The 16,084-nt window shown below is 42.7% G+C and overlaps 1 protein-coding gene across 1 annotated transcript in view; it reads left to right on the top strand.

Annotated features, from left to right (window-relative positions):
• Positions 1-16,084, top strand: part of LOC126259503 (uncharacterized) — a 1,382,428-nt gene that overhangs the window by 1,299,065 nt on the left and 67,279 nt on the right. The window contains exon 7 of the mRNA XM_049956351.1: positions 15,693-15,796. Within this exon, the coding sequence (XP_049812308.1) occupies positions 15,693-15,775 (83 nt within the window). The 3' untranslated portion in view covers positions 15,776-15,796. The remainder of the gene's footprint in view (positions 1-15,692; positions 15,797-16,084) is intronic.

Raw genomic sequence — 16,084 nt, 5'->3', positions numbered from 1 at the left:
AGGGGGAAAAAGAATGCCTCGCAATATTTAATACAAAAAATACTAACTAACAAAAAAAAGTATAACATAATGAAACTTCCTGGCAGATTAAAACTGTATGCCAAACCGAAACTCGAGCTCGGGACCTTTGTTTTTTGCGGGTAAGTGGTCTACAACGTTTTTTTTTCTTAGGATTGACATTCTGTCGCCCTGACCACTTTTTTTTTCAAGGGAACCACATTTTTTTGCCAGGAATGAGGGTTATTATTATTATTATTATTATTATTATTACTATTATTTTATTAAGGAAAGTAGGAGAAACAGAAACCTTTATTATTCACAAAATAAACATAGTACGTCCTGACATACGATAACTGTCCTGGAAGGAACCTCGCTGCCGTCGTACCATGCAGCATAAAATGACAACAAAATTAAAGTGGGGCCAGCTCCGGCACCCTAAAGAAAAGTATTTATAGATTGCTTTTGTTGTTGTCTTCAGTCCTGAGACTGGTTTGATGCAGCTCTCCATCCTACTCTATCCTGTGCAAGCTTCTTCATCTCTCAGTACTTACTGTAACCTACATCCTTCTGAATCTGCTTAGTGTATTCATCTCTTGGTCTCCCTCTACAATTTTTACCCTCCACACTGCCCTCCAACGCTAAATTTGTGATCCCTTGATGCCTCAGAAGATGTCCTACCAACCGGTCCCTTCTTCTTGTCAAGTTGTGCCACAAAATCCTCTCCTCCCCAATTCTATTCAATACCTCCTCATTAGGTATGTGATCTACCCATCTAATCTTCAGCATTCTTCTGTAGCACCACATTTCGAAAGCTTCTATTCTCTTCTTGTCCATACTAGTTATCGTCCATGTTTCACTTCCATACATGGCTACACTCCATACAAATACTTTCAGAAACGACTTCCTGACACTTAAATCTATACTCGATGTTAACATATTTCTCTTCTTCAGAAACGATTTCCTTGCATTGACAGTCTACATTTTATATCCTCTCTACTTCGACCATCATCAGTTATTTTGCTCCCCAAATAGCAAAACTCCTTTACTACTTTAAGTGTCTCATTTCCTAATCTAATTCCCTCAGCACCACCCGACTAAATTCGACTACATTCCATTATCCTCGTTTTTCTTTTGTTGATGTTCATCTTATATCCTCCTTTCAAAACACTAAACATTCCGTTCAACTGCTCTTCCAAGTCCTTTGCTGTCTCTGACAGAATTACAATGTCGTCGGCGAACCTCAACGTTTTTATATCTTCCCCATGGACTTTAATACCTAATCCGAATTTTTCTTTCGTTTCCTTTACTGCTTGCTCAATATACAGATTGAATAACATCGGGGAGAGGCTACAACCCTGTCTCACTCCCTTCCCAACCACTGATTCCCTTTCATGCCCCTCGACTCTTATAACTGCCATCTGGTTTCTGTACAAATTGTAAATAGCCTTACGTTCCCTGTATTTTACCCCTGCCACCTTTAGAATGTGAACATTGCCAAAAGCTTTCTCTAAGTCTACAAATGCTAGAAACGTAGGTTTGCCTTTTCTTAATCTTTCTTCTAAGATAAGTCGTAGGGTCAGTATATCCTCACGTATTCCAACATTTCTGCGGAATCCAAACTGATCCTCGCCGAGGTCGGCTTCTACCTGTTTTTCCATCCTTCTGTAAAGAATTTGCGTTAGTATTATGCTGCTGTGACTTATTAAACTTATAGTTCGGTAATTTTCACATCTGTCAACACCTGCTTTCTTTGGGATTGGAATTATTATATTCTTCTTGAAGTCTGAAGGTATTTCACCTGTCTCATACATCTTGCTCACCAGGTGGCAGAGTTTTGTCAGGACTGGCTCTCCCAAGGCCGTCAGTAGTTCAAATGGGATGTTGTCTACTGCCGGGACCTTATTTCGACTCAAGTCTTTCAGTGCTCTGTCAAACTCTTCACGCAGTGTCGTGTCTCCCATTTCATCTTCATCTACATCCTCTTCCATTTCCATAATATTGTCCTCAAGTACATCGCCCTTGCATAGACCCTCTATATACTCCTTCCACTTTTCTGCTTTCCCTTCTTTGCTTAGAACTGGGTTTCCATCTGAGCTCTTGATATTCATACAAGTGGCTCTTGTATAGATATGAAAAAATTTGAAGTACAATCATTTTCTAACTGAGCAAGCGTTAGTTTTTCCTAGGTCGCATACTCGCATAGTGTCCGTAGTCGATCACTTTACTTGGTCGATTTCACAACAACAGCACCGCCGCTCATCTTTGCACACCCGGCACACCCCAAGTATACGGCGGGTCCGCAAAAACCGTTACTAGGAAATTGGCATACCAATCCTTGTACTTGTGTAGCCGTAATAGTTTTGTGTGTCCATCTTGCAAGTATTGCCAGTAATCCAGGACGTTCAGTACGTTCTGACGTGTGTCTCTATAGATGTAATGGACCGTCATACCTGTGATCCACGCCACTGCGTTCGTCTTATGACGCGGAAAATGCGTTTCCTCTGGAAAAAATGCTATGTCAAGTGAGACTACTGTATAGATAGTGCGCCGCATGAACGCTATTATCTTTCTTGCGAAAGTCCAGACAGCAAATGCCTCGCCGCAGTCCAGCAGATGGTCGTCCGTATCCAGCACGCCGCATTGCTGACACAAGGGCGAATCCGCCAAATGTATTGCGTACTTTTTATCATTCGTAGGGTACTTTCGGTTCACGACAAAGTACCATGTTGATCTGACTGATGTAGGTAGATGGGGGTGGTGGACCGTGCGCCACACCACGTGCCAATTAACAGCTGGATGTTTCCGTTCCACCCTATTCCGGGCGATCTGTCGAAGAAGCAGATGGCACACGTCCTTCGATGTCGACTGTCGGGTCGTCGGTAAACGCTATCGAACGTAACTGTTTTCCACGATGAACGTGCGCACATACGTTACGGGGGCGATATATGGCCGACACTGACTGGAGGAAGATGCGATTTTGGTACTAGTTCTTCGATGATAGTCCCCGTAAGAGAGTGATTCCTGTTGCGCCACCGTTTGAGCATAGTATTAATATACATGGCACGCGCCTTCTCGTGCACGTTCACTAAACCAACGCCCCCCTCTCGCGCTGGGAGGGTAAGCGTGTTGTACTGTACCTTAAAGAGCTGTCCCAGGCATACATAGTACCCAAAAGCCGCCTGAATCCTCATAGCCATCGTGTGCGTTAAGGGGAGAAGGTGTGTCAGGTTGCACATCAATGTTAACGAGTAACACTCGCTGCAGCATATCCATTGACCGTAAGGCGTTTAGTCGTAGTGACGTGCGGACTCTGAGTAAAAGCCTTCGGTAGTTGTCCGCAGCCGTTCCCGCTGTCTCCTTATGAAAGGTGATACCCAAAAAGAGGAGGGTTTGCACCGCAGGTAAGGGTCCTTCCGTTCCTGGTTCTAGTACACACCCCACATGCATGAATTGTAATTTTCGGTAGTTGACAACACTTCTAGCCGCCCTCCCATATGTCTGCAGCCAATCCAGTGCTGTTTGAGTCTCTCCCACATTCCGTACGAGGAACACAACGGCATCCGCGTATGCCCTGCATTTGAATGATAATGCCGTAGGGAGATCCCGGTAAGGCGGCGGCGAAGGCCTACGAGGCACGGTTCTAAGGCGATCGCATAAAGGAGGATCGACAAGGGGCAACCCTGTCTCAATGATCTTAAGATCTTAAAATACTCAGTTCTTTCTCCGTTGACCACCATCGCTGATCTGGCGCCATGCAACAGCCGTACACAGCAGTGGTCAATAAAGGCGAGACACCCATCCTGTTCATCACCGCCGCGAGGTACACATGATCCACGCGATCAAAAGCATGATCGAAATCTACTGCAACCATCGCACCCCGGAGGTGGCAAGCAGCCGCGAGGGCGACGACGTCACTATAGTCTCCCAAGGCTGTGTGGATATTACTGATGCCGCCAAGACAAGTCTGATCGACATGTATTCGATTCTCCAGCGACTTTTTGATACGACTGCCCAGGATGCGCATGAAGATCTTGTAGTCACTATTAAGGAGGGTCAAGGGGCGATAATCACAAGGCCGTTTGTCACCACGGGGCTTTGGTATCGGTTTCATGAGACCTTCCCTGAATTGAATGTGTACCGGTACTTCTTGCCGCAGAAGCTCAATAAACATGCATAGCCACATCGGTGTCATAATGGTCACAAAGGCACGGTAAAATTCCAACGGGTCTCCGTCTGGACCTGGGGACTTGTTGCAGGCACCTTTGTTTAATCGCTTCCTCCAGCTCTTCACACGTAATTTCAGAGAACCCGTCCTTTTCCCCGTTCACACTCCTCGCGTCTGGGATCTCTTCCAGGACGTTCCCCAGCTCCCTTTGACTCTCCCCGTTGCTCGCATATAATCTGCTAAAATGATCCGTGAACGCCTGTGCTATGTACCTTTGTGTTGTAAATCGACGGCCATGGCCGAGATCGACCTCATGTATTAAATTCCTTCGTCTTCTTCGTCTTTCATTTATCACATAATGCATCGAGGGAACCTCGTTGGGCAGGAAATCCTGCGACCTCATGCGTTATCATCGTAACTGCCATCCTGAGAGTCGCAAGTTGTACCAACTTCACCTTAACTCGGTGGACGGCCGTCTGGCGTTCTGGTGTAGGTGGTTGAGCTAACAGTTCGCGGAGAGCCGTAAAGTAAAACTCAGTGGTCGTGCGTTGTCATTTATGAACCTCCTTCCCGTAACCTATTAACGTCCTCTGTAAAGCTGGCTTCGCGCACTCGATCCACCAGTGCAGGACAGAACCGAAAGAATTTCGCCGACGGAGGCAGCCATGCCACGCGTCTTCCACCATGCGTTGGCATTCTGCATCTCGCAGTTGGGAGACGTTCATCTTCCAATTACCCCTCCGTCTCCATTCCTGCTGTCTATCAAGGCCCATAGTGCTCAGAGCCATATGTCTATCAAGGTTAACCGTACAAATATATGCCACGTGGTCTGTAAACGCTATCGGCCATATTTCTGCGTCCACCGTCGACATTGCTAACGCCCTTGAAACGTAGATCCGATCCAAACGGCTCGCGGAGTGGCTAGTAAAAAATGTATATCGTGGTTGGTTGCGATACTTCAGGTCCCATGTATGGACTAATTGCATCCCGTTGACCAGCTCCCTAAGTTCTTGGCTAGTAGTGTAGTTAGGTTGTTGGTCCTTTCTGTCGAGCACACAATTAAAATCTCCACCGATTATGCAACCATCGTATCGTCCCTGGAACAACGGTGTAACCTCATGGGCGTAAAAATCTGCTCTGTCCCTCCTCTTATCCGAGCCTGACGGTGCGTTTATGTTGATCAAACGTATTACACCTATGGTCACGGGCGTACCAAGGGCAGAAGGCAAATACTCTACTTCGTCTTCACGTATCCCTTCCTTTAATAGTATAGCTGTGCCGACGCCTCTCTCGTCACGCCGGGAACAGTAAATGTCGTAACCATAAAAGTCCGAGGGGGGAAGTACCAGAACTTCTTGTTATAGTGCTATGTCTAAATCCGCAGCCTTTATCATTTCACTGAGCATCTTGCTCTTTACCGGCGTCCCAATGCTATTGATGTTAACAGACCCTATCCGATAAGCTAGTTGCATGGCTGTCAACGTAGATAGGGTACCGTACGGTCGCTAATTCTTCCGTACATAGGCTACTGTCCTACTAACGTCCCACGCCGTCCCCTCATATGGGGAGAGTGCGTGGGAGCAGTTCCTCCGCCATCATCTGTTCCCCACGGGGGTGGGTCTTCTGACCAGTCCCCTAGTGTCCCATCGTTGTCGTGCGGTGCAGGCGCCGTAGCCTCCTCAGTAGCCCGTTGCCGTCGGTCGAACTCCTTCGCTGTGTCTGCAGCATCGTCAGCGGTAGGTCTTGTCGCCGTCTCGCTGGCCACCGTTGCATCCACGCTAGGCAGTCCTTGGGTATCCATGGTCGTCTGCTCTGTACCCGTAAACGTCTCAGAATTGTCTGCTAGATCAGAGTGGTCGTTCTTGACCGTGACGCGGCGCTTCTTCCGGCGTTTTGGTGATCGCTGTTTACGTTGCCGGGCCTCGGAATCAGAGGTCAGCATGGTCTCCAGTTGTTCGTGGAGGACGTCGGAATCGAGCGCCGTCGTATTATCGACGTCTCCAAGTGCCTTATCTGAAGGGGCCGCAAGCGGCACCGAAGACAGGTCGTCCTCTGACTGCTGCAGGTGATCCAACGCAACGTCGTCCTTCCGTGGCTCGCCACGATCTGCCGCTTCCGGTATAAGAAGTCAGCCTCATTCTGCCAACGGCCTTGTCAAAGAGGGCGGAGGAGAGGATAGAGGTTCGGGGAACTCTCTTGTCCTATGGGTGGGAAATTGCCCCTAAAGGCGGAAGAATCAGCAATGATCAACGACATGAGGATGCAGAAGGAAATGGAAACCACTGCATTAAAGACACGTAACGTGTATCCACAGGACATGTGGCCTGTAACTGAAAAAGTGTCATCGTGATCAATCCATTGGCAAAAGATTCCGGAATAGTCCCCCATTCGGATCTCCGGGAGGGGACTGCCAAGGGGGAGGTTACCATGATAAAGAGATTGAATAATCAACGAAAGGATAACGTTCTACGAGTCGGGGCGTGGAATGTCAGAAGCTTGAACGTGGTAGGGAAACCAGAAAATCTGAAAAGGGAAATGCAAAGGCTCAATCTAGATATAGTTGGAGTCAGTGCAGTGCAGTGGAAGGAATACAAGGATTTCTGGTCAGATGAGTATCGGGTAGTATCAACAGCAGCAGAAAATGGTATAACAGGTGTAGGATTCGTTATGAATAGGAAGGTAGGACAGAGGGTGTGTTACTGTGAACAGTTCAGTGACCGGGTTGTTCTAATCAGAATCGACAGCAGACCAACACCGACAACGACAGTTCAGGTATACATGCCGACGTAGCAAGCTGAAGATGAACAGATAAAGTGTATGAGGATATTGAAAGGGTAATGCAGTATGTAAAGGGAGACGAAAATCTAATAGTCATGGGCGACTGGAATGCAGTTGTAGGGGAAGGAGTAGAAGAAAAGGTTACAGGATAATATGGGCTTGGGACAAGGAATGAAAGAGGAGAAAGACTAATTGAGTTCTGTAACAAGTTTCAGCTAGTAATAGCGAATACCCTGTTCAAGAATCACAAGAGTAGGAGGTATACTTGGAAAAGGCCGGGAGATACGGGAAGATTTCAATTGGATTACATCACGGTCAGACAGAGATTCCGAAATCAGATACTGGACTGTAAGGCGTACCCAGGAGCAGATATAGACTCAGATCACAATATAGTAGTGATGAAGAGTAGGCTGAAGTTCAAGACAGAAAGAATCAATACGCAAAGAAGTGGGATACGGAAGTACTAAGGAATGACGAGATACGTTTGAAGTTCTCTAACGCTATAGATACAGCAATAAGGAATAGCGCAGTAGGCAGTACAGTTGAAGAGGAATGGACATCTCTAAAAAGGACCATCACAGAAGTTGGGAAGGAAAACATAGGTACAAAGAAGGTAGCTGCGAAGAATCCATGGGTAACAGAAGAAATACTTCAGTTGATTGATGAAAGGAGGAAGTACAAACATGTTCCGGGAAAATCAGGAATACAGAAATACAAGACACTGAGGAATGAAATAAATAGGAAGTGCAGGGAAGCTAAGACGAAATGGCTGCAGGAAAAATACGAAGACATCGAAAAAGATATGATTGTCGGAAGGACAGACTCAGCATACAGGAAAGTCGAAACAACCTTTGGTGACATTAAAAGCAAAGGTGGTAACATTAAGAGTGCAACGGGAAATCCACTGTTAAATGCAGAGGAGAGAGCAGATAGGTGGAAGGAATACATTGAAAGCCTCTATGAGGGTGAAGATTTGTCTGATGTGATAGAAGAAGAAACAGGAGTCGATTTAGAAGAGATAGGGGATCCAGTATTAGAATCGGAATTTAAAAGAGCTTTGGAGGACTTACGGTCAAATAAGGCAGAAGGAATAGATAACATTCCATCAGAATTTCTAAAATCACTGGGGGAAATGGCAACAAAACGATTATTCACGTTGGTGTGTAGAATATATGAGTCTGGCGACATACCATCTGACTTTCGGAAAAGCATCATCCACACAATTCCGAAGACGGCAAGAGCTGACAATTGCGAGAATTATCGCACAATCAGCTTAACAGCTCATGCATCGAAGCTGCTTACAAGAAAAATATACAGAAGAATGGAAAATAAAATTGAGAATGCGCTAGGTGACGATCAGTTTGGCTTTAGGAAAAGTAAAGGGACGAGAAAGTCAATTCTGACGTTACGGCTAATAATGGAAGCAAGGCTAAAGAATAATCAAGACACTTTCATAGGATTTGTCGACCTGGAAAAAGCGTTCGACAATATAAAATGGTGCAAGCTGTTCGAGATTCTGAAAAAAAGTAGGGGTAGGCTATAGGGAGAGACGGGTCATATACAATATGTACAACAACCAAGAGGGAATAATAAGAGTGGACGATCAAGAACGAAGTGCTCGTATTAAGAAGGGTGTTAGACAAGGCTGTAGCCTTTCGCCCCTACTCTTCAATCTGTACATCGAGGAAGCAATGATGGAAATAAAAGAAAGGTTCAGGAGCGGAATTAAAATACAAGGTGAAAGTATATCAATGATACGATTCCCTGATGATATTGCTATCCTGAGTGAAAGTGAAGAAGAATTAAATGATCTGCTGAACGAAATGAACGGTCTAATGAGTACACAGTATGGTTTGAGAGTAAATCGGAGAAAGACGAAGGTAATGAGAAATAGTAGAAATGAGAACAGCGAGAAACTTAACATCAGGATTGATGGTCACGAAGTCAATGAAGTTAAGGAATTCTGCTACCTAGGCAGTAAAATAACCAATGACGGACGGAGCAAGGAGGACATCAAAAGCAGACTCGCTATGGCAAAATAGGCATTTCTGGCCAAGTGAAGTCTACTAATATCAAATACCGGCCTTAATTTGAGAAGAAATTTCTGAGGATGGACGTGTGGAGTACAGCATTGTACGGTAGTGAAACATGGACTGTGGGAAAACCGGAACAGAAGAGAATCGAAGCATTTGGGATGTGGTGCTATAGACGAATGTTGAAAATTAGGTTGTCTGATAAGGTAAGGAATGAGGAGGTTCTATGCAGAATCGGAGAAAATGAAATTGTACTCCCTTAATTTGGGCCGTATCTTTAGTTATTGGTTTTGCTAGTGAATTCTTACGTTACTTTAAGTTAATACTCAAAACTGCAAATTCGTTAAGCCACCGTTATGCAGTAAAAGAATGAACAGTTATTGAGAGAGAAAAATTTAGACTGAAACTGGTCATTAGCAAACAAACAAAACTGGTAGGAAATAGTTAATCAATATTCATATTTTTACGACATCCAGGAAAGGGGCTCTGAATGGTAATAATATCTGAGGAAAAGTACAACACAGGTGCCCTACAAGTTTAAAATGTCGCAATTTACTGTTGAAGAAAGTTCGTCAAATATTGTGAAAAAAATACCACTGGGTAAGGCCTGTACAATATTAGTTATTCTGTGTCAGTTAACAGTCTTACGAAGTTATAGCTGTGCGGACGTCGAAGAATGTAGCCGACGATAATACTGAGCTGCAGCTGTTGCTGCTGCTGGTTGAGAACCACGAGTCACCTCCATAGTCACGGATCATTATGGACCAGGCAATTGTTAGAGATGCTGCTTCTCCGCCCGTTCACTACTACCGCTCTCTCAATACACGCAGGTTAACGAAGCAGGTGCGCCTACACTGGTGCTGTAATAGCTGCACACCGCACCTGCGGGAATGCCCAACAATTGGTTCCCTACTCTTTCATGAGTCAAGCTGCGCTGCTCCCTCTCCGCACGTAGCGTGACAGAGATAAACAACGGCATAGCTGCAAAGATAATCAACGGCATAGCTACTGCCATTTCGACGTAACTATCGATACCTTTAAATAAAGTTACCTTTGCTATTATCGGGCAATTTACAGTATTTACAGTATAATTACACTCAATTATATACATCGCAAATAAATACAATATTACATCGATTACATACTAAATATACACCGAAGCGTCAAAGAAACTGGTATAGACATGGGTATTCAAATATAAAGATATGTAAATAGGCAGAATGCGGCGCTGGCTATATAAGACAACAACTGTCTGGCGCAGTTATTAGATCGGTTACTACTGCTACAATGGCATCTTATCAAAATTTAGTTTGAACGTGGTGTTATAGTCGGCGCACAAGCGATGGGACGCAGAATTTTCGAGGCAGCGATGAAGTTGGGTTTTCCCGTACGATCATTTCACGGACCTGTCAACACCTACATTGGACTGTTGACGACTGGGAACATGTTGCCTGGTCAGGCGAGTCTTGTTTCAAATTAAATCTAGCAGATGAACGTGTACGGGTATGGAGACATCCTTATGAATCCATGAACCCAGCATGTTAGCAGGGGCTGTTCAAGCTGTTGGAGGCTCCGTAATTGCGTGGGGTGTGTGAAGTTGGAGTGATATTGGACGCCTGATACATCTAGATAGGACTCTGACAGGTGACACGTACGTAAGTATCTTGTCTCATCACCCGCATCCATTCATGCCCATAGTGCATTACGATAGACTTGGCCAATTCCAAAAGGACAATGCGACACCCCACACATTCAGGATTGCTACAGAGTGGCTCCAGTAACGCTCTTCAGAATTTAAACGCTTCCGCTGATAACCAAATCCACAGACATGAACATTATCGAGCATATCTGGGATGCCTTGTAACTTGCTGTTCAGAAGAGATCTCCACCCCTTCGTACTCTTACGGATTTATAGACAACCCTCCAGGATTCATGGTGTCATTTCCCTAAAGCACTACTTCATACAGTAGTCGAGTTCATGACACGTCGTGCTGCGGCACTTTAGCGTGCTCACGCGAGCCCTATACGATGTTAGGCAGGTGTACCAGTTTCTTTGGTTCTTTAGTGTAGTTTCTGTAATAAAGCTTACTGATTCAGAGTTAGAAGTACGGTACAAGTTACAATGGTATTAAGGGTCGAAAAATTTTAAATCATGCATAAGGTATTTTATATGCATTTTCGGTGTTAAAGTTTCCATATCATGTTGAACTACTCATGTAGACATTTGGGAGCTATCGCGCTTCATCAGTCCTCATATATGAAGAAAGCTGTGTTTGTCTGTTTCAGTCTGCTTCTGGTATCCTTGCTTCAACCAACAGGTGTAATTGTGTTCACTGAATAGGGGAATGCTCTCAACTGTTCCGCTGCTCTCTCGTTCAGTCTTTTAGAAGAAAGCAAGTCGCTGTGCTCCTTATTATTAATCTTTAGTCTATGCTGTATTTGCCTTCAGTCATAATCCACCCTTATTATGCCGACCTTTCCTGCTGGTGTTTTTGCCAATTAGTTTAGATTCGAAATTCGAGGAAATTCTGTTTACGATTGTAAATATGATTCGTTATTTTCTGGGTTACTGCATAAATTGTCTTCTTCGAAGGATGCCTAAATACTTGGAGGTGTTGTATTAATTCAGAAGTCCAATTTCCGATGCACCCTAATCTTGAACCCAATAGCTTGAATCTTAACCCCCCACCCCTTCTTTATGTTCATTTCCCAAATTCTGCTGTCCAGGCCAGATGAAATATTTGTATTGGTAGAAGACATTTCTGTTGCTTCTAAATGGTGGATCTTTTGTGTTTGTACTGAAGCAAACAGTTTGTGACGCGAGTACATCGGACGATTAATATGCAGATATCTGTACTTGACGATAATACCTTAACCGGTTGAACTGACTGTTAATGAAAGGTTGAACAATTAATAGAACGATAAGTGGCTTAATCTGTCCACTTCAAATATGTCCCTACTGATTCTATAAGATGGTTATGAAGAATTTACAATATTTTATAAATCTTTAGAACTTTAATAAAACGTCTGTTGTTGTGGTTTTCAGTCCAGGGACTGGTTTGACGCAGTCCTCCATGCTATTCTATCCTGTGCAAGCCTCTTCATCTCCAAATAACTACTGAAACTTACATCCCTCTGAATCTGCTTAGTGTATTCATCTCTTGGTCTCACGCTACGATTTTTACCCTACTCTCTGCCCTCCAATACTAAATTGATGATCCCTTGATGCCTTAGAACATGTCAAGTTGTGCCACAAATTCCTCTTCTATCGTATTCTATTTAGTACCTCCTCGTTAGTTACATGATCTACCCATCTAATCTTCAGAATTTTTCTGTAGCACCACATTTCGAAAGCTTCTATTCTCTTCTTGTCCTAACTATTTATCGTCCATGTTTCACTTCCATACATGGCTACACTCCATACTAATACTTTCAGAAACGACTTCCTAACACTTAAATCTATACTCGATGTTAACAAATTTCTCTTCTTCAGAAACGCTTTCCTTGCCATTGCCAGTCTACATTTTATATCCTCTCTACTTCGACCATCATAAGTTATTTTGCTCCCCAAATAGCAAAACTCCTCTACTACTTTAAGTGTCTCATTTCCTAATCTAATACCCTCAGCATCACCAGACTTAATTCGACTACATTCCATGATCCTCGTTTTGCTTTGTTGATGTTCATCTGATATTCTCCTTTCAAGACACTGTTCATTCCGTTCAACAGCTCTTTCAGATCCGTTGCTGTCTCTGACATAATTACAATGTCGTCAGTGAACCTCATAATTTTTATTTCTTCTCCATGGATTTCATTTCCTACTCCAAATTTTCCTTTTGTTTTGGCGATCACATAAACTGATCGCTCTTAGCTTGTTGATACCAGTGCCTACCAATTTCATGTGATCGCTCTAAGCTTGTTGATACCAGTGCCTACCAATTTTAATTGTGTATTACAGCACTGAGGATGGTCACTAAGTGACCGAAAATCGATTTTGCGGATAATAAAACAAAAAAATACGACCAATGCTGATTCTCCGTCCAATTATATCCTTTATCTGGCCGTGGTGCACAGAACACTCCATGGAGTCGCCAATCAACACGTCAAAAATGTTGGACCTTCCATCAAATTGTCAGAATCTGTGTATAATTATTTTTCTCACGTATTTAAATAGCTGTAGGTTGACAGAATCTTCTCCTGGTGCCCTACTATTTTTTAGTTTGTTTAATATTTCTTTAAGTTCACACTTACGGACCGATTCACTTGAATATATCATTAGTGTTACGATTATTATTAATAATATTATTATTTTTATTATTATTAACCAGTGTATTTAATTATAATTAATTTAACGAGTTTATCATCCGCAGCAACAATAGAAGTATTTGTAACTAAGAACCGAATTTCCCTGCTGCACTGTAGTTTGTTTCACCCGGACGCGTTTCGCTTTTTTTCACCTTAAGGCATCATCAGTGGGAGATAGAATGACACAGTTTCGTTTTGATATTTGCTATTTGTAGAGTATGAAACTGCTGAAGTCTCGTTTTTTACGTAAGTAAGCGAGCACTTAGAGTTCTTAGCGTTTTTCGCTGGCATCAGCGTTTAATCTTTTCTGGCCACGTGCTGGAGCTCGCACTACAGCTCTGTTTACGATATATTCCAAACTTTTTTCTTCTAACTTTTCATCTTATTTACTTTTATTGTTGTGAAATAACATCAGGCTCATCCCGATAATTAAAGTTATTTGATCGAAAATTGTGATTTCAGGACGTTTATCTGCGTACATGTTGCCTCCGTAACGAAGTCTATGGTGAAAATAACGTATACTCATTTCTGTTATGTTTATACCTGCGTGTATGTATGTGTGTGTGTGTGTGTGAAAGAGAGAGAGAGTGAGAGAGAGAGAAAGAGTGAGAGAGAGAGAGTATATACACATGTCCTTTTTATCTTTTGTGGAGTGGGTGGTGTTGGTGATTATTCAGTGACAGCTCTAGAATGTTGAATATCGATCTAATAGCTGTCAAATAATGGTTGAAACTTCCAGTGTTCAGCTGATTTGAGTTTTGGGTTAAATACTTTTTGGAGAGGTTTATGGACAAATGAGTAGAAGGGACATGGGTGGTATTATTATTGTTATTGTGATACTATTATGGTAATAGTCCTCTCTTGTAGTGTTACTCTATTATATTGTCTGCTAATGTAAACAATGTATTGTTTGCAACGTGTACTTGATCAGTCAACAGGAATTTCTTTTCTACTTTGGTTTTCTGTACGTGGTAATTTTATTGCAAGGTTAGTAGGTGCTTATATTGTTGATTCTGATTAGGTTCATGTTTTCTCCTTTAGTGGTCGGTTTGCGATTGCACTCTCTGAGGCGTTCTGCTAATGCACATTGGCCTCAGAGAACACAATCACAAACTGACCACTAGAGAAAGAAACATGAAAGTAATTAGAATCAACAATAAAAGCACATACTAAGCTTGCAATAAAATTACCACATACAGAAAACCAAAGCAGGAAAGAAATTCCTGTTGAATAATCGAGTACACATTGCAAAGAATACATTGTTCATACTAACAGATTAAGTAATAGAGTAACACTACGACAGAGGACTTTTACCATAATAATATTATAACAACAATTTTAATACCACTTATGTCCTTTCTACCCACTTTTCCATAAGCCTCTCCACACTCTCTGGCAGCTATTACATTTATATTCAACATTCTACAACTGACACTGAATAACCTCCCTCACTCCACAAAAGGTAAGATGCACATATGTGTATACTCTCTCTCACCCTCTCTCTCTCTCTCTCTCTCTCTCTCTCTCTCTCTCTCTCTCTCTCTCATACACACAATATATATATAACAGAACCGAACAGACATCATTTCCAGCACAGACCTCTTTAGGTTGGCAATATGTACGTAAACAGACGAAAGAGAATGAGATTATAGTGAACTGACTATAGTTACGTCATAAAATCACAGTTTTCGATCAAATATCTGTAATTAGTAACAGAAGACTGATATTGCATCACAACAGTAAGGGCAAATACGATGAAAAGTTGGAAGAAAACTGTTCGGAACATAAAAACATGCTTATGTATAGTATGTAGAGCTGTAGTGCGACTTCCAGCATGTACCAAGAAGAGGGGAAACACTGATGCCAACCAAACACTGAAAGAAGTCTAAGTAATCGCTTATTTAGTGCAAAATGGAACCTAAACTTTTTTTAAATCTACTAATGACACATATCAATACAAAACTGTGTCATTCTAAATCCCACAGATGGTGCTTTTAAATAAAAAACGCGAAACTCGTCTGGATGAAATTCAATACTGCGCAGTAAGGAAAGGTGCTGTTTATTTACTAAACGAATATATAATTAATTTCTTGTTCATTCACCATGTTATCGCAGAGTATAGTGAAGTGAAATAACAGGCAATGAAAGAAATTCACGCAGATCACTCGTCGAAAGAAGAAAAAAATTTGGTGTTTTCATTTTAAGGCATTAACAAATAAAATACCAATAGTGTCGATGGGGGGGATTGGCAAACACTTCAGTAGCATACTCTCAAGTGGAGACTGATAGGAAAGAAACTGACCACTAATAACACTAATAATACTAATAGTAATAATATTGCGAAAATTTTGCAGTCTGGCTCACTGTGTAGTGAAGCATTATAAACCATCGTGCCGTGTGTTGTGTTACAGGCGGCCCGGCGATCTGGCGACCGCGGCAAGTTCTCCCAAGTTCCGCCATGGCGCTGCTGCTGCTCGCGGCGACCTGCTGCTGAGGAACGGCCTAATCCACCGCGGTCAGTAGTACTTGTAACGGTAGCGGCTGTTCTAGAGATTTATTTGTCTTCACGTCATTATAAGAAAAATATACGTTGTTGAAAATATATTTAAAAGTTATCATTTGTACAATGATACCAACAGCTGCAGGTAATTCTACCAAAACTAATGCTTACAAGCTTTCTTTCGTATCTCATCGCGAGTCACTGCACTCATTGCTCATTTGTATGCACTATATGTCTAAGTCGGAATGTCTCTGTCCCTCCCCCTTTGTCATTTCCTGTACATAGTTTTTTGATGGAATGTGG

The sequence above is a fragment of the Schistocerca nitens genome, chromosome 5 (assembly GCF_023898315.1).
Source record: "Schistocerca nitens isolate TAMUIC-IGC-003100 chromosome 5, iqSchNite1.1, whole genome shotgun sequence".
Lineage (NCBI taxonomy): Eukaryota > Metazoa > Arthropoda > Insecta > Orthoptera > Acrididae > Schistocerca > Schistocerca nitens.
This window is presented reverse-complemented; position numbering and strand designations above follow the sequence as displayed.